Source organism: Paramormyrops kingsleyae, chromosome 6, assembly GCF_048594095.1.
Source record: "Paramormyrops kingsleyae isolate MSU_618 chromosome 6, PKINGS_0.4, whole genome shotgun sequence".
In the NCBI taxonomy this organism is placed as follows: Eukaryota; Metazoa; Chordata; class Actinopteri; order Osteoglossiformes; family Mormyridae; genus Paramormyrops; species Paramormyrops kingsleyae.
Genome location: NC_132802.1, coordinates 7,596,006 through 7,620,076, shown reverse-complemented (window position 1 = coordinate 7,620,076; position 24,071 = coordinate 7,596,006). Strand labels below are relative to the sequence as shown.

The 24,071-nt window shown below is 39.8% G+C and overlaps 2 protein-coding genes and 1 long non-coding RNA gene across 8 annotated transcripts in view; 2 read left to right on the top strand and 1 right to left on the bottom strand.

Moving 5' to 3' along the window:
• The window catches only part of LOC111855835 (solute carrier family 26 member 6-like), a 14,709-nt gene extending 10,359 nt beyond the window's left edge, over positions 1–4,350 (top strand). For 2 of the 3 annotated variants that reach the window (XM_023835292.2, XM_023835291.2), the window contains exons 15-20: positions 299–391; positions 1,085–1,279; positions 1,476–1,619; positions 1,726–1,780; positions 2,722–2,855; positions 4,139–4,350. In XM_023835292.2, coding sequence (XP_023691060.2) covers positions 299–391; positions 1,085–1,279; positions 1,476–1,619; positions 1,726–1,780; positions 2,722–2,855; positions 4,139–4,162 — 645 coding nt within the window. In that variant the 3' untranslated portion in view covers positions 4,163–4,350. Of the gene's footprint in view, positions 1–298; positions 392–1,084; positions 1,280–1,475; positions 1,620–1,725; positions 1,781–2,124; positions 2,243–2,721; positions 2,858–4,138 lie in introns of those variants that run through there. The other variant, XM_023835295.2, reaches the window with a different exon arrangement.
• On the bottom strand, positions 2,445–16,310 carry LOC140591862 (uncharacterized). 2 transcript variants are annotated; one of them, XR_011992159.1, is made up of 3 exons: positions 16,098–16,310; positions 2,987–3,715; positions 2,445–2,884 (listed from the first exon to the last, which is right to left on the bottom strand). It is a non-coding gene; the product is annotated as an uncharacterized lncRNA (long non-coding RNA). The 2 variants fall into 2 exon arrangements; XR_011992158.1 differs by having other exon boundaries at positions 2,445–3,715.
• mgll (monoglyceride lipase) lies at positions 9,721–24,071 on the top strand. Of its 3 annotated transcripts, none has more exons than XM_023835319.2 (8): positions 9,739–9,987; positions 10,895–11,039; positions 17,512–17,618; positions 19,601–19,737; positions 20,942–21,052; positions 21,445–21,534; positions 21,778–21,993; positions 22,728–24,071. In XM_023835319.2, exons 2-8 carry the CDS (start codon positions 10,915–10,917, stop codon positions 22,848–22,850), a joined length of 909 nt encoding a protein of 302 aa, XP_023691087.2. In that variant the 5' UTR covers positions 9,739–9,987; positions 10,895–10,914; the 3' UTR covers positions 22,851–24,071. The 3 variants fall into 3 exon arrangements, with proteins under 3 accessions (XP_023691085.2, XP_023691087.2, XP_023691086.2); XM_023835318.2 differs by having other exon boundaries at positions 9,743–9,948; XM_023835317.2 differs by having other exon boundaries at positions 9,721–11,039.

Below are 24,071 nucleotides of genomic sequence, written 5' to 3'. Positions count from 1 at the left end.
TCGCCGGTTCAAATTCTATGGCTGGTAGAGTGATGCCACCGTTGGACCCTTGAGTAAAGCCCTGAAGCCGTGGGGGTGCTGGCTGGCACGATGTTGTGACCCCCAAGCTTGCTCTCACCTGTACATGCTTCTAAGTGTCTCACGCCCGTAAGCTATGCACGGCGAACAGACAATTTGGGATGAATAAAGTAGCTCTGTTACCCAACTGGACTGATATCTCCAGCACCAGGGATGAGGTCTGTCAGTGTGGTAGATCTTGACTTTCCTGTGAATAGCTTCACTGTCTTTTCTTGTTCAGGCGTACCAGCTGCCAGGCTTGTTTATTTTTCGCTCTTCTGCCACGCTGTACTTCGCCAACGCTGAGATGTATGCAGATGCCCTTTCAGCAAAGGTGAGGTTATTAATGCTGGTGGTGCAGGAGTTACTGCACTCTAGACGACTCTATGTGACCTCGTCATAGTTTCCGGAAACTACGGGAAACAGCCCAGCATGTAGGTTTGGATGCATCTTTGCTCTTAAATGCTTTATTGAGGTCATTCATTTTAGCAATAAGGAACATTACCTTATACTAAGTTTTCTTAATAATTAGGATCAAACATCTTTGCTGTGAGCACTAGTGAGTGAATTCAGTTTAACAGGGGAGGACCCAGCTAACAAGGAACCTTCCCATAATTTAGGTAACGTTATCTAAATGTCTTCTCAATGTTGGCAGCGAATGTTCTTACTGTAATGTCAATGGAACGTGATTTTATTTATAATGGAACTTTATTTAATTGCATATTATTAGTATTCTTAGTTGTAGTAATAGGTGTAGTAGTAAGAGAACGTTCTGAGAACCTTGAGAAAACTGGACACTTTGATCGTTTCCTTACGTTAATCATAATGTTCGATAAACCACACTTCTAAGCTTGAAATAGATTGTAAACAGATACAGTGTATGTCTGTTTATTATGTGGCATCAATCAGGAAAATGATGGAAATGGCTGAACTTCCGGTTTCACTTAATGGGGAGAAAATTGTACTTTATGTTTTGGTAAATAAAGAACAATCGAGAAATGTATGAATGCTCCCTGTGTGAGTCTAGAGTGGGATTGATATCACCAAGATCCTGACACGTAAGAGGAAGCAAGATCTAAAGAAGCTGAGGAGGGAGAAGAAAGAGGCCAAAAAGGCCAAGAAGGAGGCAAAGAAGGCGGCCAAGATGGAGACCAAGATGGAGGCCAAGATGGATTCCGATACAGAGGCGGAACCGGAGACTGAAACGGACGAATATGAATTGGTGGGCATGGAGAAATGGATTAGTGTGTGTGAGAGTGTGTGGATGAATGGTTAGCAACTGAATACTGAAAGTGTATCTTGTGTAATGTATGTATGCTTGTTCAGTGTGTGATTGTACTTTTTGTCTTGCAATTGAAAGTACAGATATATATGTTGAAATACTATGTTGTTTAGAATGTTGTGTTTTCCACGGTCAGGAAGAACCCGAACCCCCGCAGATCAGTACCGTGGCAACGGTGGAAGGGAATTTTCAGACAGACCACGCCCTTCCTCACGCCATCATCCTGGACCTGAGTCCTGTGAATTTCCTGGATACTGTGGGAGTGAAGACATTGCGCAATGTAAGGGGAAACTCTGTTTCACTGTGCCTGTCTGCCTTCTGTCCGTAAGCACCCCCATTCTGGTGGATGGCATTCCCACTCATTCAGCTCCCTGGTACCATTTCAGATCCAGAAAGACTATGGGGAAATCGGGGTGGAAGTCATTTTGGCAGGCTGTCAGCGTGAGTATTGGTGTGGGGGTCCCTGCCTTTTGAGCACATATTGATCAATATGGGCAGAAGGGTTTGCTCAGCTTGGTCTTGGAGTTTTTTAGGAAAAGTTACAATTGAACTTAATGTACAGTTATTCTATTTTTTTCTCTGTCTGGTGGTCAGATAAACATTGATTTTACTATTTTTAAGCGATAATTATCATGTAGACCTCAATGGTTTTTTCCTGTGACCCAAAACCTAAAGTACAAAATTTAATACATGATGTAGAACATATTTTTATACATAGCAGTGTGTTTAGTGCTCAGTTGTCCATGTGGATGGTTTCAAACTCTCTCTAAATTTTCTATTGAAAGTGGAAATTTTAGATGCTTCAAAGGAGAAACGAGGGCTCTTTAAGATGTCTACAAAACACCTGCTGAGCGGGACGTAAACAGAGATGTGACTCAGGGGTGGGAAGAAAAAGGACTTTAGGTATTTGGGTAGGGGAGGGGAAATGAGTTAGCCAACATGAGGAAAGAATGCAATTAAAAGACAGTGGGTTACAAGTGAGTTTGGCCATGAAAGGGTTGAGAGACCTTATGACTGACAATAAGGTCCAGGTGAAGTGAGCAGACTTCACCCCAGAACAGACATCCCCATCTTACAGTTTTATATCCGTGCTTTCCATGATACATTTACTGTTTATTCAGGTTTTATTTCTTCCAATTAGAGTACCCATATATTCTGACATCACTGTTACATGAATGAAGTACTAGTAAATTGAAACCATTAAATCAGTGTTGGCTATATGGTATGAGTCAGGGGTGTAGTTAGAGATGGCAAATTATTCATGACTTAAACCAATAAATACACATTAATTTGGGGGTGGGGGGGGTAAAAAAATAAGCCTAACATCATTTATTATGATTTCGGATAATCAGTTTCTGAAACCAATATGTTAACTTCTCCAGCCTGTGTTGTGGAGAGTCTGGAGAGAGGAGAGTTCTTCAGTGAGAAAGTCACCAAGGGATGCCTCTTCTCTTCGCTTCATGATGCGGTGCTTCATTGTCAGAAAGATGAGGCCAGGCAGCACATAACTGACCAGGTAATGCAAGAGTCTTCAGCACCATATGACTACATGAATAGACAACAAACATAAATTTTAGCAAGTGAAATAAAACGGTAAATTCCTAATTCTTGCTTAGTCAGGCTTCGTATTGTTGTAAGAGAAATTACCTGCCGGGTTGCTCATTTGTCTTGGGGACAAAAGTCTTTAATGTAATAGTTTTAGTGTGATAGTGATGAGAAAACTGATACAGAAAAACTAAAACTGGTCTCGTCGTGTGAGGCCTACATATGCATGCTAGGTTGGGGTCTGAGTGCATTAATGGTGGCACAAGAAAATAAAACAATCTTTTATATTGATAAAAACTTTATTTCAGTATCGCTGTTCTTCTATCACCTATTTAGTCACTGTTGCTTTAACTTATTTTATAAAAGCCTCTTTTTTCTTCTTCCTTTTGCTATCTCTCTTTTGTGGTTAATTTATCCTTTGCGTTATTATTATTATTAATAATAATGAAAATGATGGATACCTTATTGCTACATTTATTTTTCAGGCAGCAACTTCCTTCCTGTCTTTTCTTTCTATACTAGTAATATTGTTTATATTTATGTTTACTGATGGTTGTGACAAAAGCTTTTTTTTTGCTATTATTAGTATTACTATTATTCTCATTCCCACTGTGTGGAGCATGGGGTGAGGTTCTTTTGGGTCAGTGTGTCTCTGAGCTGGTCTCCAGTGGCCACTTTCCAGTGACCATGCGTCCCCCTCTGGCCCGTTCGCGGTATGCAGTGGATCCAGCCTGCCTTGGTTGACCAAACAACAGCCTGCTTCCAATCAGTCTTCCTTTTGCTCCTCCCTGTCTTCTCTTTGATCTCTGCCTCCTGATGTATTGCTTTTATCTTTCTCAACACAAAAAGACACACACACACACACCCACCATTAAGGGGAAAGTACAGTATGGAACTGCAACAGTCCACATACATACTGTATAATAACACCTAGTGGTTCTCTCACGGTATTTTTGGAGTTGATTTTATTTTATGTTTTTTCTTTGTTTTTTTTGTTCTCTCTTTCCTTTTCAATAATTTACAGTCACCTTGTTAAATACTTTTTGACTCTCTAATTAAAAAATAAAGAAAATAAGAATATGTAACCCACAGCTGTAATTTACAAAGAAAAATGTCCAGTGGGCATTATACTGGGAGCGACCAGGAACCAAACACAGCTATTTATGTATATGTACTGAAAGTATATTTGGTATACATACAAACAGCAGTCCTTTGCCCATCTGAAGTCATTTGTTGTCTGTTTGTTTTGGACAGGTTTTGGCAGGAACTCACTTGTAAAATCCTGGATAAAATTACAGTGGGACAAGCTGAAGATCCAGCAGAAAAATATGCATAGAGACTTGTTGTAACCACTGCCATTACTATTTCCTGAGTAATGTTTAAGGCACCATTTACTTATTCCTAAGTTGAGGTTTATTTATTTATTTGCTTTTTTTCTGAAAAATAAATCCTTCTTTTCCATTGAACTGCTCCTGTGAGTTGCCTGACCTAGAATCTGCAAAACCCAAGTTAAGCTTCAGGCTCCAAACTGGTTCAATATTGTTCACTTCAGGCTGGTTTCATGGCTGCTGGTTCTGGTACTCTCTCTGCTTCCTCGTATTCAAATAACACCTGTCAGTCTATCAGATTATATTTACGTAATGATGTCTGTGTCACAGAGCAGTATCTCGTACCATTACAGAGGTATAATCACATCATTATGAATGCATATACAAAATGGCATGCAGATGCACATTCTACAGTTTACATTCATTTATTTGGCAGATGATTTTGTCCAAAACAACATACAAATGAAGCAGTTAATAACAGTCATACTGCTGTCAAAGACCAAAATTAGGTACAAATGCCACAAAACTAAGTCTCTGATGAATGACCAGGAACAATTGTAACATTGACTTCTTTAGCAGACTCTTTTGTCCAAAATGACTTGCCCGTGAAGATAATTGGGGATAAGGGCTTTACTCAAAGGCGGGGCAGTGACATCACTCTGATATTTGAATCCACAACCTTCTGACTACAGGCACAGATACCAAATCTGCAGAGCCACACAGCACTCGATTTGACAGGTAAGAGAATAAGAGCTATATAACCACTGCTTAGACAATAACATCAGAACGCTATACAAATAAAAATCACCAAAGAGAATCTAGTATGAACTAAGTCTAAGTACAAAGTAGATGAACAGGGCATCCGGTAGTGCCTAGTGAGCTACACAGCAAGAGTAGGTGAGCAGGTCAGTGTCAGTGGTAGGATGTGGTCAGCTGACATGAGATGGGTTTTACGGCATTTCTTGAAGGTTATGAGAGACTCGGCAGACTGCATGTGGTTAGCTAGTCATTCTGCCATCCATGCATGTGAAGCATCTAATACAGGACTTGTTTTCACATAGTTAAGGAATCAGCAACATTTTATTGTTGACTATAGAGGGCAGGATGGAATATAGATCCTAAGGAGTGACTTGATGCAGATAGATAACATTCCATTTCCAGTACAGGGCTGAGGAGAGTCTGGAGCCTATCCCAGGAAGTACTGGGAATAATGCAGGGGAATAATATAGAAAGCTTATAATTTGCTGTAATCAGCGGAGACTGTGGATAGTCTTGCACTGTAGTAGTGCTTTGATAAAGGATACAACATACTTTAGTCTACTTTAGTCCAAACATGGTAACTGATCATCAGCTCTAGCCAAACAAATTCCTCAGGAAGTAAAACACAGCTGATCCTTATTTTACTGATTAAGGTTGTGGTTCCAAATATGGTCCACTGGGTATATTAATAAGTCTGAGTCTGAGGCACGTTCCCAGGGAAGTGGGTATAGATAGTGGAAGTTTTTCCACATGTTGGTTTTAATAATGACCCATTTTTGTTTTCCACTGAAAACCTTTTATTCAAAATTCCCAGAAGAGGCCACAAACCCATTTTAAGTATTAATTTCCCTAAAGTATTTTGCTTGATTGATTTCTGCTATCCTGAAAGATTTCCCAACTCACCACACAGAAAATAACCATTTTGAATTCCCCTAACACCAATACTAGAACAGTGTCATTTGCATTTCACATAAATACTTCATATTCAAATCATTTCAGATTAAATAAGTGACAATTTTAGTGATCAATTAACAATAGAAGCTGAATGAAAACTGAGTTATGTAGACACATTAAAAGCCTTGAACTGTGCTTGGCAGAGAAAGACTAAAAAACATAAGTAAGAAAACTTACTATCCATTTCCATTTACCATTTATCCATTTACTATGACAAATGTTGATAATTTCCTTCACATTTCTGCTTTTGAATAGCCCCGATGAGAGTCACAAAACAAAATATTTAATTAAATTCTGAAAATTAACTACTTAGGTATTGCACATAGAGGTGACGAGTTTAATGCTTCATGTCAAATTAAGTTCTTTTGTATGTCTAAAAAATAGCAGTTGTAGTGTTTCCCTTTAATTTTAATGACACTATTTATTGTAAAGTACTTAAATGCTTTGCGACCTGCAACAATTGCCTATAATGATTATATAATTTCACATTTTACTATATTTTAAGGGCCCAACATTTTTCTATTGAAAAGTTTTTGTGTCAGCTGGATATGCTTCAAAGCCCGAGTGAAATGCAAACAAAAGTTCAGGCATGTCTGAGAAACCTGAAGAACTGGTTTAATGATAATTCACAAATTCCTCCACCTGACATTCTTTCTCCACCTGTTTATACACACACACACACACACACACACACACACACACGTATATATATTTGACCTCTCAGTGTAAGCTATACAACTACGCAAGCTCCAGCCAAGTCCTAGCCAAAGACAAATGTATAACAACTATTTTTGTCCAACCATGTCCTACTCAGACTGAAAACTTCCTATTACTCAATCAGAGATTCTCAGCATTGTCATGAGGCAAAGCTGTTGAACATCAAATATGGTCAGTGGCATTCTGGGGGAAAGCCACCTTGGAAAATTTTGCCAACTGAGGGGGGGGTAGGGGTTCACCTCGGTAATTTTCATTTACAGAGCGGGGGGGATTCCGCTTGGTAAATTTCGGCAGCCAGGCAGGTGGCCCCCCTCTATCATTTTTTATAGCTGGTGATCAGGTTCCTACGGTGGCCTATTACAAACCAAACTGTGTGTACATTTGCGGCCCACAAGAGGGCCAGTGGTTGAGTAACCCTTTACTAAATGCTTATTATTTTAGAATTAAGAGGCATTATTTGTACCTCCATGCAATGGGGGACTTGATATGCATAGTTTAATACTTGATGTGATCTATTTTCCTTTCCCATCCTAGTGAAAACTCAAATTCAGGAAAAACCACCACTAACAATGACTTTTTGAATGTTTCATGTGAAACAAAAGACATTCTTAAATGTGCAAAATTCAACTTATAGTAACACTTCTATCTTAAACAAAGCCATGTTTATTTTGTGCTTAGTAGACTTGGATATTCTAACTCTCTCAGGGACACTGAATCGGAGGGAAACATCTGTCTACATGGAAAATACTAGGATGTCTGTGTTTTTACAAGGAAGGAACAGATCCAAAAACCAGCACACTTGCTCATATTCATGGTCTTTTCACATCAAACAATATGGAAAGTTGTATCACACCCCTGTTTGCCCCGAGAACAGCCTCTGTGCGTCACACTACTCAACAAAATGTTGAACAATCATTGGGGAGACTGGCTCCAACACCTCAAATAATTGTAAAGAGGTTTCTGGGCGTGTTTTAGGTGGTGGATCATTCAAAATAGACACGGTACACTGTAACCTTGAGAAACCAAACAGCACTGGCACCTGCTACATCTCAGAGTAACATTCTTCCTTAGATACACAATTCATGGAACTGTTGTCCACCATTTTAAAAGTTCATGTGTCCTGTCTCCTCTCTATCATCTACACTGATTAAAGCAGACTTGGCTTTGGAATCATGGCTTTCACCAGAATTCACCTGACTGTCTATTTCAAAAAAAGAACATTCATCCACAACGTTCTGTACATTCATTGCATTTCGTCATGAAAACCAAAAATAGACATACAACAATTTCATTCCACAACGATGACTCTAATCTAAGTCACAGTACCAGAATGCTAAATGCTTTTAGTAAGTGACCTCAGAGGTAACAGGTTTGTGCTTCAGAGGGTTTCGTTTTGCTTCAATGTAGGACAGTAAGTAAGAGCTACTGTATATAACCATATTATGAATCAGATCTTGTGTGAAAGAGTTTGCTGGCTCAAGTCCTAGGAGCAGGCCTGCACTATAAGTTTGATTCTTTATACTATACTTATACTATCTATTACCTATGCTGCTTCATCCCAGGATGCATAGAATTGTTTTCATAACAAGTAAACTAGGATAGTTTAGCTCTTAGCTTAGCTTCATTATTGGGGTTGATGGACTTGTCAGCAAAAGTGTTTCCAGATTTAAATTTCCAAATTTTAAAAAAGACAAAAGAATCAAAGTACATGGTTTGGCGGACCAGAAGCTATATTAAAGGACTCCTAGATCCTGTACACAAAAGGTGCCGAATAACACAGGAACAAATTGTTATGAAACAAAAAGCCTCAAACGTCTGCCTCCTGCTACTTCTGTCAGGAAGCTGTCTGCTTCCTTTTGTGTTGTCGATCATAGGCTTAGTGACTCATTCTAAGTGACGGCCATCTAAGCGGTGAGGGATTTATCCTGTATACACTCTGCAGCCTGCCACACATAATGAATCCAAACTGTAATGGCGTGTATGAAACCTAAAACAGTAGAGAATAATGGAGGAGATATGAATGCAATTCAGGCTGTATAGTCTGTTGAACATGGCATAGGCAACTGCAAAGGCATCACTGTAAACAGTGCGAGTAAGAAAAGATTAATCGGACTGTAAGGCCACTTCAGAATTCACTGCAGTGTATATTCAAAATGAATTCATCATAATGCAAATAAAGAAAAGTGTATCATGTGTGTATATTTATGTACTTTTGGCCTAAAATTATTCATGCATGGTGGCTCAGTGGGTTGCACGGTTACCAAATGTGTAACATGACCTCCTGACCCTCTGCCCTCCCCCGGCCCAGTGGTACTCTTATGTGAGAAAGATTGTGAGAATGATTGTGAGTACTTGTCTTTTTGACCTTCCGGGTGCATTTAGTAATCCAAAAAAAGAAAAGTTTTCTAGCTGCAACCCTTACCAAATAAGTGATTACTATAAATACAAACGGATTGGAAATTGAATAGGCTTATTCATTGGATGGTCTATAAAATTAATGCTCCTCTCTCTCTCTCTCACTCATATATATATCATATATATAATATATATATATTATACACACACACATATTATACACATACACACACACACACACACACACACACACACACATGTACAGTCATGTGTTGCATAATGACATTTCAGTTAACGATGGACTACATATACGATAGTGGTCCCATAAGACTGAAAAATTCCTATGATCCTAGCCATCGTAACGTTGTAGCACAATGCATTACTCACGTGTTTGTGGTGATGCTGGCATAAACAAACCTACCACGCTGCCAGTGCATTATACACACACACACACACACACACACACAAACGTATATATTGGCAAGCAGATGTTGCTCTCCAGGGACATTTCAATAATTAAAAGTTCTCCAAGAATAAACTGCCTTGGGAAGTTAAACTTCTCAAGCTTCATTCTGTGAGATTCTTGTGTTTTAAACTACTACTACTACTACTACTACTACTACTACTACTACTAAGAAGAAGAAGAAGAAGAAGAAGAAGAAGAAGAAAACAAAAACAACACCTACTACTACTACTACTTTGAGCAATACCCACAGACTTGTGCAAAAGAGTGGTTATTTTTGGAACATACACTGCTATTCCGGATGAGGCAAAGGTGCAATCAGCCAGTGGGCGGCGCAAACGAGCACAAGTTGTAATCCGTTCTCTTTTTTTTCTTGCTCCGCAGGTTTTCTTCCTACACTACGATGTACAGGATAAAATAGCCACATTCGGTCAAGACATTCGGTCAGCACCAGATCGACATACCCAAAATCTGCCTTTTCAGGAAAGGCAAGTATTCACATTGTTTAACAAGAGCTAATAATTGCGGTGAGTGTTGTATATTTTATTTTTCGCAGCGGTTGATGTCTAACTTTAAAGTGTGTTACAGTTGCTTCAAAACCCAAGTTATATTTGAAAAGCCTATTTTTATTTATGGAAATCTAATAGGTTTTATTGATATAAAATCTATTTCATTGACACCTTGTAAATGTACCAGAAAGTGATGTGAACATCATCATCCGAAATGCTTTAAGAACTTTACAATCTGTAAAATAAATTCGATTAAGTTCTATAAGATACATAACAAAACTAACATTGGTTCAAGAGGTGGACGTGAATTTCTTCAGTCATGTTTAGTTCTAACGAAAACCCACACGACGTTGAAGGAAATTATAGCCTACTTAGATCATATTATAGGTTACACGTGTTTTTTTTTTTTTTTGATGCGGGGGGTTACAAGCTGCAGTTTAGACTAAATATTTAAGTAGCCAGGGTACACTTTATAGGTAACAAAATTACTGCAGCAGATACCGGTGCATTTAGTCATAATTAGCTTTTAGGGTTAAGGTCTCGCCAGAGATTGTTCCCCTTCCTTATAAAGCTGCCTGCTGTCGTATCACGGTTCAATTTGTGTCTGTTTGCTTAACGTCGAGTTTTTTTTAATTACTGTAGATTTTATGCAGCTTCCTCTAGTTACGAGAAGGGAAGGTGGAACATGACGAATGTGACCGCTGTCGCAGCTCGCGGTCCCTCGAGCGCAGCGCGCGCATTGGCTCGCCGGCCTCTGACGCCAGATGTCGCCACTGGGAACATTCCGCCGGAGCCGGGCAGCGCTCGCGACCAATTCACGCGAAAACCCGCACAATGAACGCGGCGCTCTCCTGTTTGCTGTTCGCTGTCATCGCCTACATGTACAGCGATGACCTGCTGTCAGCGCTCCGCGGTTATGTTGCAGAAAGGATCCTTGGTGCCAAGATGCCCGACCCTGGAGAGGACCGGCGGAGTCCGCAGGGTGTCCCCTACTCGGACTTACGGCACTTCGTAAACGCCGACGGACAGCACCTGTTCTGCCGCTACTGGGAGCCGGAGGGCCCACCAAGGTCAGTAAACGAAAGGCGTTACATTAAGAAGCAATCGATTCTGTTAGTAACTGTGCACTGCGGTACTCGTTTGACAAGACGGCAGCTTTCGGAAGACCGTTTCACTCGTTCATCAGCTGCTTGTCACATCGCATTACACTAGGTTTCGATAGAGAAATTAGGGAACCGGTTTTGTCACGTGATACCTGTTTTTTTTTTTTTGCCTCATTTTGCGTCTCACACTATGGGAGGTATTTTCTGCAAAAAATAAAATGAAAATGAAAATGATAAAAAGAAAATACAATCTCCACTTTGCCATTTAGTTTCCATAGTCTGTGCGCAAAAATCCTGCAAAAATGAAAAAGAAATCAAAATAACACCATTTGCATTTTCATTTTCCACTCAGGCACGAGTAATTTGTGCAAAAATTAAGTATAAAATTAAAAGAACACTTTGTCTTTTCATTATCTCTTTTGCATTTTCATTTTCAATATACTCGCGGTATTTTAGTGTCATAATTAAAATGAAATCGCTAATCGGTAAAAGAAAGAGCAATATCGACTTTGCATTTGCTTTATCTTCACAGCATGCACATTAACTGCTAAAATTAAAATGAAAATGAAATCTTTTCATCATATTTACTTTTCTGAGGCTTATCGGTACATCTATGACAATATTAAAAAGAAAACTCAAAATGGATAAACCGAAATCAAAGTGCCCGTTTGGATTTTCATTTTCAGCACAAACAGCACTGAGGCTGTAAAAATGAAAAGACAAACACAAATGAGTTACAGCGCCATCTACTGCACTTTGACTTTTCGTTTTCCATTTAGCATTTTCGTTTCCTACTTTTCATTTTCGTTTTCAAGTTCACATCATGCAAATATATGCTAATAAGGCGGGTGGGTCGATGGGCGTGTCTACGACTACAAAAAAGCACTGTGACCATCAAGAACCGTACTGTACCTGCCACCAGAATGGCGGATGTTGTTCGGGAAACGGTGCGGGAGTTACTAGAGTTGGCAAACTCCACTGGCGAACTGGATGAAAATTTCATTTTATTAAGATGTGAAGTTATAATCAGTAAGGGTTCAGTCCCAAAAAGGCAGCTGGCAGGAGGAAGTGACGTCACAGGCACCCGTCAAGGCAGGTAGCGGCAGCTGCCACTAAGGAGCTTGGCAGCTGCCAGTTCTTAGTGGCAGCTGCCACTTCTGTCCGTCGCTAGTGGCGCTTAACAGTGGCAGGTCCCGTTCGAATACAGTGCCTGCCGGGGTACAGAGACAGCCACCGCCACTCGTGGAAGTAAACCCGAGATGCTGTGCACGGCTACGATAAACTGGAATACGGAAATAAATTGAGGACTTGTTTAATCTTTGCATGACTACGAATTATATTATTGTTGCTGACTGTACATCTCTTTAAGATAATATTTGAGAAAGCAATGATTGTACTGTCGCTACTGGCGCTAAACAGTGACAGGAGCCGTTCGGGAACAGTGCCTGCCGGTAGTGGCAGGTCTAGTGGCAGGTCCCGTGGCAGGTGACGTTCAGATACAGTAGAGAGGCACCTACCCGCCAATCCTGGAAGTAGCTTAAACCAGAGATTCTGTACATCGGCTAAATGATCAACTGCAATAGTTCGGTAAAATTGGAACGATATTGGCAGATTCGAACTTCGCGGCTCAATAAATCATAAACAAAACGTTCTTACAACACAATATACGGGTCTATTTAACAGTAGTAAGGTAGACAATGAGCTACAACCGGATTTTCGTCCAAACTATATGTATTTACAGAAAAACGGATAACATATTGCTCCCTAAGAGCAGTCCGCTGCCTGAGGAGAGCTTAGGGACCGTCTACAAAGTACAAATCGACAACGGATAATGTCAATAACTTCGCTTCCAAAGAGTGAAGAGCCACCAAAATCACTAAATGCTTTTGGAATGTTATCATGGTCATACTACACCCCTTAGTTTGGTGAAATGTACCTAAGTCTATTTCTAAAGAATTTATATTAGGAATAACATTCAATAACTTTGCTCTTATCAACTGTACTACCACCAAAATCACTACACACTTCTACAGTCTCATTATGGTCATACTACATCACTTAGTTTGGTGAAAAAAATATCATTATTATTAAATAAAATGCAATAACTTTGCTCCTATGAATTGTAGCGCCACCAAAATTACTATATACTTTTGCAATTTAATTATGGTAGGACTGCACCACTTAGGTTGGGAAAATGTGGCTTAGTTTATTGTTAAAGGGATTTTATTGGCAATAAAATTCAATAACTTTCTTCCTATGCACTGTAGTTCCACCAAAATCACTCTGCTCATCTAGTGTGTCATCATGGTCGTACTACAGCATTTAGTTTGGGGAAATGTGGCTAAGTCTATTGTTAAAGAATTTTTATTGCCAATAAAAATCAATAACTTTCGTACTATACACTGTAGTTCCACCAAAATCACTACCCACATCTACAGTCTCATCATTGTATAATATATTTGTTTAACAATAAAAAAAAAATAAAAAAATAAAATAAAAACGCAAAGATGTTGCTTTGATATTTTGGAAACATTTCATAAATGTTACTTTTACTTTTACCTTTAACAGCTTCCTCTACCATTTAGTAGACCTCTGTAATTAACAAATTGCATGATCAATGTTTGGAAAAACTATTTATTTTTGTTTATATTGGCCAAAAGAGCAAAGAACTGATAAAAAATATTTTTTTCAATGGCTTTTTCTGGGTATGCCACTTAAAGGGTAAATGGGGACATTTCCCCAAACTAAGTGTTGTAGTATGACCATGATGACACTGTAGAGTTCTGTAGTGATTTTGGTGACACTACACTTAACTGTCACAAAGTTATTGAAAGTTATTCCTAATAAAAATAATTTTAAAAAATGATTAAAAACAGACTAAGGTACATTTCCCCAAACTAAGTCCTGTAGAATGACCATGATGACACCCTAGATGTGTAGAGTGATTTTGGTGGTAGTACAGTTGATAGGAGCAAAGTTATTGAATGTTATTCCTAATATAAATTCTTTAGAAATAGACTTAGGTACATTTCACCAAACTAAGGGGTGTAGTATGACCATGATAACATTCCAAAAGCATTTAGTGATTTTGGTGGCTCTTCACTCTTTGGAAGCGAAGTTATTGACATTATCCGTTGTCGATTTGTACTTTGTAGACGGTCCCTAAGCTCTCCTCAGGCAGCGGACTGCTCTTAGGGAGCAATATGTTATCCGTTTTTCTGTAAATACATATAGTTTGGACGAAAATCCGGTTGTAGCTCATTGTCTACCTTACTACTGTTAAATAGACCCGTATATTGTGTTGTAAGAACGTTTTGTTTATGATTTATTGAGCCGCGAAGTTCGAATCTGCCAATATCGTTCCAATTTTACCGAACTATTGCAGTTGATCATTTAGCCGATGTACAGAATCTCTGGTTTAAGCTACTTCCAGGATTGGCGGGTAGGTGCCTCTCTACTGTATCTGAACGTCACCTGCCACGGGACCTGCCACTAGACCTGCCACTACCGGCAGGCACTGTTCCCGAACGGCTCCTGTCACTGTTTAGCGCCAGTAGCGACAGTACAATCATTGCTTTCTCAAATATTATCTTAAAGAGATGTACAGTCAGCAACAATAATATAATTCGTAGTCATGCAAAGATTAAACAAGTCCTCAATTTATTTCCGTATTCCAGTTTATCGTAGCCGTGCACAGCATCTCGGGTTTACTTCCACGAGTGGCGGTGGCTGTCTCTGTACCCCGGCAGGCACTGTATTCGAACGGGACCTGCCACTGTTAAGCGCCACTAGCGACGGACAGAAGTGGCAGCTGCCACTAAGAACTGGCAGCTGCCAAGCTCCTTAGTGGCAGCTGCCGCTACCTGCCTTGACGGGTGCCTGTGACGTCACTTCCTCCTGCCAGCTGCCTTTTTGGGACTGAACCCTTACTGATTATAACTTCACATCTTAATAAAATGAAATTTTCATCCAGTTCGCCAGTGGAGTTTGCCAACTCTAGTAACTCCCGCACCGTTTCCCGAACAACATCCGCCATTCTGGTGGCAGGTACAGTACGGTTCTTGATGGTCACAGTGCTTTTTTGTAGTCGTAGACACGCCCATCGACCCACCCGCCTTATTAGCATATATTTGCATGATGTGAACTTGAAAACGAAAATGAAAAGTAGGAAACGAAAATGCTAAATGGAAAACGAAAAGTCAAAGTGCAGTAGATGGCGCTGTAACTCATTTGTGTTTGTCTTTTCATTTTTACAGCCTCAGTGCTGTTTGTGCTGAAAATGAAAATCCAAACGGGCACTTTGATTTCGGTTTATCCATTTTGAGTTTTCTTTTTAATATTGTCATAGATGTACCGATAAGCCTCAGAAAAGTAAATATGATGAAAAGATTTCATTTTCATTTTAATTTTAGCAGTTAATGTGCATGCTGTGAAGATAAAGCAAATGCAAAGTCGATATTGCTCTTTCTTTTACCGATTAGCGATTTCATTTTAATTATGACACTAAAATACCGCGAGTATATTGAAAATGAAAATGCAAAAGAGATAATGAAAAGACAAAGTGTTCTTTTAATTTTATACTTAATTTTTGCACAAATTACTCGTGCCTGAGTGGAAAATGAAAATGCAAATGGTGTTATTTTGATTTCTTTTTCATTTTTGCAGGATTTTTGCGCACAGACTATGGAAACTAAATGGCAAAGTGGAGATTGTATTTTCTTTTTATCATTTTCATTTTCATTTTATTTTTTGCAGAAAATACCTCCCATACTCACACAACTCATAATTAAAACAAATGCCTATTTGAAGAAAAGTAGGTTTAGCCGAGTAAATGTTTAAAGGAATTAATTTAATAACAACTGTACTTGAGCGAGACTGATTATTTCAGCAATTAATATTCCAGTTTATTTGGCCGCAAAGACTACCCGTGTAATGTATTTTATATCATTACAGTTATGGTGAATTCATTGCCTCCTTGCAATAAATAATATTTGCCAGTGACCGTTATGCAGTAATTGTACTTACCTTGTACAAAGGTAAATGGCGTTATCTGAAATACAACCAGGCACAAGCTGTGTACAGGGAAAATTGGTCTAAATTGGTATAGCGAGGGTGTTCCACGTGCCTTTGCGTAAATTACGGGGGTGGTAACCATCCCAAATAATTAAAACCGGCCAATATAGCTCCCTGGAGCACCCTAAACGGGTGGAGACCTAAACCTTCCAATGTTCTACCCAAAGTTACGCCCTACCTGTACCTCATGTCAGGATCAATATCAGAGTCCATAGCAACCATTCACCTTTTGTAAAGCACACTTCAATGACAACCGCAGTCATTACATTATTCATTAACTTTAATCCTGTGTTCTTGAAACATGGTTGTTTTTTTTTCTCCTGTTTTTAGTTAAAGTGAATGTTAGTTACTTGGAATCTCTGACGATTAACTGTTAACTCTCTTGAGTGGACAGATCCTCCAGGACAACATTAGAATGTGATTCTTTTTTTTTTTTAAGGTGTCAAACAGTCTTGTTGCTATAAACAGCAGATGTGACATAGTTGTCATCTAATTTAGGGAAGGTTGCCAAAAATGAGAGACAGAGGTGAGCAGCAGGATAATATTTCTAAAATAACTGAGAGCTCTCTGCTTTGTGTCAGGCTAACTGCGGATAAATGAGATCTTGCCACGTTCACGGCAAAGCCAGACGTAACGTTCATGTCAACTTGAATCAGGGATGCTTTGCACAGACAGGATCATGTATCTTTCAGTCACATGCGCGCACACACACGCACACACACACACACACACACACCCATTTCACTGCCATTGTTGCTATTGGTCACATAGGTATTATCAGTACCCTGACTCTGCCATTGAAGACTTTGATCTCACTGAATTCAATAGCCTGCCGATGACCTAAATCCTATTAGCATCATAGGGACAGGCCCTGTTAAATGATGTAGCACAGCCAGAGTTCAGGTAGTGAGAATGACTTTTTCTGCCCATCAGGATATGCACAAGGAACTAATGCATTTAGGAGTGTTTAATCAAATATGAGTGTAATTATACTGCAGGTAGTCTGCCATTTGTTGGTGATGATGAGGGTGGATGTCATTGTGAGTATAATTCCGGGAATTGCTGAACATGCCGCACAAAGGATACCTTTCAGGAAAAGCATTGTTCAGCAAGTGCTAGTATAGTGTGTGGTAGAGACAAGTGGGTGGCTGCTCTGGCACAGGAAGAGAAATATAAAGTATGTAAAAGAACAAAGCCAAGAGAAAACAATTAAGTCCAACATCAAAATGGTATATAAAATGCAATAATAATAATAAATTCACTGGAATCCTCTGCTGTAAGAAATGAACAGTCAGTGTTTGTGGAGACAGAAGGGGCATTTTATGGGCATGTGTTTTTATGTGCTGGTATGTCTTTCTGGCTCCAGGGCCTTGGTGTTTGTGGTCCATGGAGCAGCAGAACACTGCGGGAGCTACGATGACGTCGCCCAAACCTTGATGAAGCGGAACCTACTGGTCTTTGCGCATGACCACGGTGAGCACATCGCACTAAAACCAAGATCCCAGATGACTGAAGTATCATTATTACTATTAAATTTAGGCAGTGCAGTTGCAGAACTGTAGCCTCACATCCCCAGGGTTTGTGTGTAGTTTGCAAATTCGCCCCTATGTTGTCCAGGTACTCCGGTTTCCTCCTGTTGTCCAAAGTTATACAGTTAGGCCAGTTGGCATCGCTACATTGTTCGCAGTGCATGTACCCCACAATGGACTGCTATCCTGTCTAGGGTGTACTACTGCCTTATTCCCTACAGTTCCTGGGTTAGACTTCCAGCCCCATTGAAAGATTGTAGTGAGTAAACAGTTGTAAGTTGGATGAATATTTTATGTTAATAATGTTTAGTCCCAGAACAATCAAGTGAGTGAGACTGACCACTAAAGTCCATTAGCAGTGAATGTAATTGAGAATTATAGATGGATGGATGGATGGATGGATGGATGCATGATGTAATATTGTATGTATGAGGAAAGAAATTTAAAAAACTCATGGTGTGAATGAAGTGTGTTAAACCTTGTAGTGACCGACATCTCACAATATAGCTCTCGCCCTGTGCGAGCTTTGAATCCCCACTGAGACGTCTGACATTTGACAGCTTGTGCCTGAAAGAGAGTAGAAGCATCATTCCGGTTATACTTGGAAACCAGTGCATCAGTGGAGAACATCTGTCTTTGGTGTGGTTGCCATGATAAATTAAACATAGCTAGGGTGGGTGATCAGTTTCTTACTACCCCTGAGCAGAGGTCTGTCTCCCAGGAACCTTTCCCATTTCGCAGTCTTTATGTTTACATAGCTGGGTATTATCTAGAAGAATTTCATTTTGTGCCGTGCTTTTCTACCTCACAGAACTCCTGCCTGCTGCCCTGATTTTGTTTCACTACACTATCAGAATCAGATGTTTGTCTTGCTGGGTCTTCGTTGTTTTAAATTTTTAAAAATTCACTAACTGTATTTATCCTGTTATCTATCTACCTCTTATGCTGAAAGGAATGCTGTGTAGTAAAAAATAATTTTAATAAACATTTATATTATGTACTTTAAATTAGTTAAATATACTAAATAAATTCTGATCTTTCATTGCTTAAATGTAGACTACAGTTTTCTTCCTGTTGTTTCTTTGTAAAGAACAATCATACAGTATGTGCTTTTGGAGCAGAAAAATAATGTTTATTTTTTGCTGCATAAGTATTTAAAAAGTGTTTGGAATAATGATTTTCTAGAAAGTTTGGGTATGTCCATGTCTGAGATACAACTTGGAAAGTGGAGGTATATAGGGATTTAATGACTGGAGGAAAAAGGCTTCAGGAATTTATGGTGGGTGGGATTCCAGCATTTTGCCAATCGTTGATTGCTTAAACCCCATTGCACACAGGAAGGTGAGCAGTTAGAAGTGGGCTACACCTACCAATAAAACAATGCATGACAATCTCTCCTATTTATTAAACAAAAATAATCATTAACTGTAGTGGCACACTTTTTTTAACACGTTGTCCTTAGAGAAGTGCATGTTTAGGAAGAGAGGGTTGAGAGAGCGTGAGAATGTGTGATCAAAGAGTTTAACATGACTGTCACGTGTCGTCCTCTGTTTACTCTCAGAATGATCAGATCTCACTAATGGCTTGGAATATGGAAGTGGTTGTAGCTGCTGAATCATTTCCTCTTCCTTTTCCTCTATAGAGATGTTTTTCTGATTGTTTTCTCAATGCTAGCTATTTTCCTTCTACAGTAAATTAAGCAATTTTAAAACGTAATCTTACTTTATCTTCATAAGCAGATGCGTGCCTGGATTCCACTGAGCCATTACATTTTTTTAATGACATCTTGATCCAAGCTCAACGATGTCAGATATTCATTTAAATAAATACAGACAAATTGATAAGCATTTATATTGTGGATTCGGTGTTAATGCCACATTAAACAGGAAGTATAAGCACTTTGGATTCCTTCTCTATTCCTGTTAGTGGGCCATGGGAAGAGTGAAGGGAAGAGGCTGGTGGTCCGTGACTTCCAGGTTTACATCCGAGACGCTACGCAGCACGTCGCCATTATGAAGAAGAGGTACCCTGGCTTGCCCATTTTCCTCCTTGGACACTCAATGGTAAGATGCTTTTTAGTAGGCTGTCTAAGAGGTGCTCCCTGTTACATTCAGCTGCTTGGCTTGACTTGTTTAGTTCAAAATGCAATGCAATATACTGAAAATAAGTTATCGTTCTTAGACCATTCCGGCGAGTGTTTCAGAGGTAGGAAACTTTGATGAGACAGTCACATGCTTGTTTCCTGAGTATATTTGGTATTTGTATAATATGTTTACTTTTCTACCAGAGTAAAGTTCCAGTTGCAAAGACAGTAACTGTTGAGAAATTGAAGTGAATATATAAAGGAGTGTTATAGTAGTAAATTCTCACCACAGTCCAATGACTCATTCAGAATTATGTGGTTATAATCTGTAGCCATTTGTTTTTGTGATCTTATCCACTTTTTAATTCAATTTTCAATTCATTTTGAATCCATTGGGTAAAGGAGTAAAATGTAGTTCCGCATATGAATACATTTATATTTAGGCAGTGGAGGCTGTTGTCCAAAGTGAGATACAAGTGAGGCAAGTAACACATTACTATGACTCTTGAGGAGTCAGCTAAGGCTTCAGTGCAGCTAGGCTGAGCTCCCAGTTAATGCCCAATTACAAAAGTATTATTATAGGAGCAAGATCAACATGACACCCTCCAACAAAGCAAGAACATAATGAGACAAGTCAATGACCAGAGGATCAACATTAGGAACATTCTGGGAACATTGGCATCAAGCTAGGAGAGTAATAACCGTTTATTGATCATTATAGCCCATTTGATTCATTGGTCGGTACCTTTTCTACAGATTTGGATGTCATAAATGATGAGAACACTAAGCTATGCAGGGTTTACTCAGCAGGGACAGTGAAGTTGACCTGCTTTTCACTGGTTTGAAAGGAGAAAGGTTATAGGCAGGTAGCTCTCCTTTCATGTTTTTAGGTCAGAGCTCTTGTATAACCACAGCACATCTCTGTCTTATATAACCAGAATCTGAGTGTTTACAGTGTCCGGCCAAAGGGGATTTGTTTCCTCTAAGAGCACTAGCTCTACACTAGGACACCGTGAACCTGGACACCCTCTGTGTGTGTTTTTGCTAATACTGACCCAATCTCCCTCATAGCTTAGTGCCCATATTAGGCAAAATCCTCTGGAGAGGTGCTACCTGACCTACGGTCGCACAGATTGTTACCACAGCCGGTGGCACGGATTGCATTAACCATGACACCCTTTCAGGGTGGAGCCATCTCCATACTGACTGCCTGTGAGCAACCAGAAGATTTTGCTGGGGTGGTGCTGATTGCACCCTTGGTCCAGACGAACCCTGAGTCCGCCACTCCCTTCAAGGTGAACACCAGGATTTCAGCCCGTCCCTCTGTGCACGCACTCGTTTTCAGGAGGTGCTCACTCCGGACGCACACGCGTCCATTTGTATCTCGCTACCAACTGTAAGCTAACAGGGTATGTGAGAACACACACTCACAGACTCATAAGCTCATACATACATTCAAACACATTAAAATCCAGGTGCAGTTAGTGTATTAAATATTTATAAATGGAGTGGGTCAGTGATAGTTGTTACATAATAAATGCTACAGTTGCTCTACAAAATGTAGAAAAAGCATGCTGTATTATTCATACGACAGGTCTAAAGAAGGAATGCAGTCCGTTTTGTTCCCATTTATGTTAATATGTCACGATTTGCAGCACAATCCATGTCTCATTCAGTCTCTTTGCAGGTGTTTCTTGCTAAATGTCTTTTCCACATACTGCCAAGTCTGCCTCTGGGTTCCCTTGATTCCAAGTGGGTCAGTCGCAACATGAAGCAGGTAAGCTTAAAATTCTGATTTTCTGCGTGTTTGTGGATGTGGAAGGCTAGACATTGCAGTGATGTAATGTATTTATTTTTATTCATTTGAATTTGAAAGAATCTTGGCTACGTTCACTTCCCACATGCTAAAAATGAACATGAAAAATAAGATGCTTTAAGATGGTGATCTGTACCTCCACTCCTGCATAATACTTCTCAATACATGCCAGGTTTTCGATGTAATACAATTTTTGTCCTGCAGGTGGAGGCCTATGACAATGATGAGCTTGTCTACCGTGGTGGTCTGCCTGTATCTTTTGTCATGCATATACTGAATGCAACTGAGAGAATCAACAAGGCAATTCCAACCATCAAGTGGCCATTCCTTTTGCTCCATGGTGACCATGACAAACTCTGTGACATCGGAGGCTCTCAGATAATGTATGAGAAGGCCTTGAGTACGGACAAGAAGCTGAAGGTGAACTTTCACAATTCTTAAAATTTACAGTGATCAGTATAGATGGAGGGCAGACAGAAACAGACACTGAAACATGCTAAATGTGCATCTTGATAGATTAGCTATTCAAAGTGAGAAATGTTGTTTATGGAAAATGGCGTGAACAGTTTGCCGTCTTCTTTCTCCATTTCATCCATCCTTCTAATTGCTTTCCATTGCTGTCCCAGGCAGGGGAGGGCACAAACCAGCATGCACCCCCCCCCCCGGGCACCTGGACACAGTGGCAAATTTAGATGCACCAGTTAACCCTAACTGTATATCTTTGGAGTGCAGGAGGAACCCTGCATGACACAGGGACAACATACATACACACACACACACACACACAGAGCAGAGGTGGGATTTGAACCCCTAGACTACAGGTGTGAGTCAGTAGTGCTGCCCACTGAGCCACTGTGCTGCTGTCTTCTTATTTCTCCATATTTTTTGTTCTTGCCCAATTAAAATGCAAAACTCATACATTTGAAAGTCAGCTGACATATAAGATCTTTATTTACACATTAAAGATGAGGCCGAAGGGCAGTTTTACAAACTCTTTTCCCCCCCTTCACTCTCCATGCTGTTGTACTCACTCCAGGATTTTGGACTTAAATGAGTAGGGAAGAATAGAACGTTCAATGTCTGTGTATATCTGTGCAGTCTTTGTGTCTGTCTGGGTTACGTGTATCAGTTGCACTAACCTTGGTGTCCCTCAGGTTTTCGATGGCGCGTACCACGCGCTCCACCACGAGCTGCCGGAGCTCGCAGACTTGGTCCTGAAGGAGATCGGCACCTGGGTCGAGGAGCGGATTCCTCCGCAGCCATTAGCAGACTCCTAGGCTGTGCATCCTCCTCGTCTCCCATACTATCTGTTACCTTTCTGGGTCTAACTCATTTTATAAGATTATTTTATGGATTGCACTGACGAAACATAAAATTCAGTCTGACCTCAATCCGGTGCTATGAAGCCAATAGTATGACGAGTAGGATGCGGACTAGGGGGAGGTGAGGAGGTCACTGATCTGCACAGGGTTGCTTCTGAGTGACCCCTGTCCCTGAGAGTCTCAGATTTCACTTATGCTAAAGGACAATTGTTGAACCTGCCAGGCAGGCAGGGTAAAAAGCCATGTAGACTGTCTTATTTCCCTAACAGTGAAGACCATACTGGATGTGACCAAAATGGGCACTGTGTTCCCAGTTATGCCGTCTTACTGTGCTGCTCGACTGTTAACTTTACCTATGTATTTAAGCTAAATCATATGTTATGAAGAAGATGTCTCTGTTTTAATTTGTGCATCCATATCCTCTCTATCTGGCCCCATTTGAATATCACTGACTAATTTGCTTGCTGCCAACGCATTTAGTTATACATCTCTGTTAGTCAGCTCGTGTTGCCACCGCTTATCTGAAAACTGTAGGAAGGATCTTCGTTACCATGGAACCATTCGAATAAAACAATGGAAAAACCATCATGGCAGACAGCCGACAGAAGCCAGATAGACTTGAGGCCTGAGAATGGACTTTGAACTAAGGGGGCATTAATTAAAATAGCAAAAAGGCCACTCTGCTGCTTTGTAGATACATGAGATCAGCAGAGTTTCAAATACTGGTCCTTAATCATGGTGTTCTTGTGTGCTTTCATGCTGCTAATTGAATACAAATGTAATGCACAGTTAGAAATGTTTGTATTTTTTGCTTTTCAAAAGGAGTCATACGTTTTCCGATTGTAAAATGATTTATTCTTTGCAGATGAGTCTTCTAAATGATTTTAAAATTGTATTTGAATTTAACAGATTGGAAATGCTGTTATTGTATAAGAAAACTAAAGGGCATTGTTGTTATGAATATACAACACTGAAATCTAATTAGAATCTATTAAAAATGTCTGGTTATATTCAGGTATGTTTATTGAGTTTTCAAGGAGAGATTTTGTTGACAAAGACCTATATCCTGACAACCTATCTACTGGAAAATAAGGCTGTCATTATTGGATGTTTTGTTTTAACATGCTTCAGCTGTTGGTCAAAGCCAAGGAAAAATAAAATTTTATGTTCAAATGA

Bases quoted from the DNA above. Each gene is read 5' to 3' on its own strand.
- mgll (XM_023835317.2), top strand. From the start codon at position 10,804: ATGAACGCGGCGCTCTCCTGTTTGCTGTTCGCTGTCATCGCCTACATG. The intron at 21,053-21,444 runs GTGAACACCAGG...GTCTCTTTGCAG, and splicing joins AGTCCGCCACTCCCTTCAAG to GTGTTTCTTGCTAAATGTCT. The intron at 21,535-21,777 runs GTAAGCTTAAAA...TTTGTCCTGCAG, and splicing joins TCAGTCGCAACATGAAGCAG to GTGGAGGCCTATGACAATGA.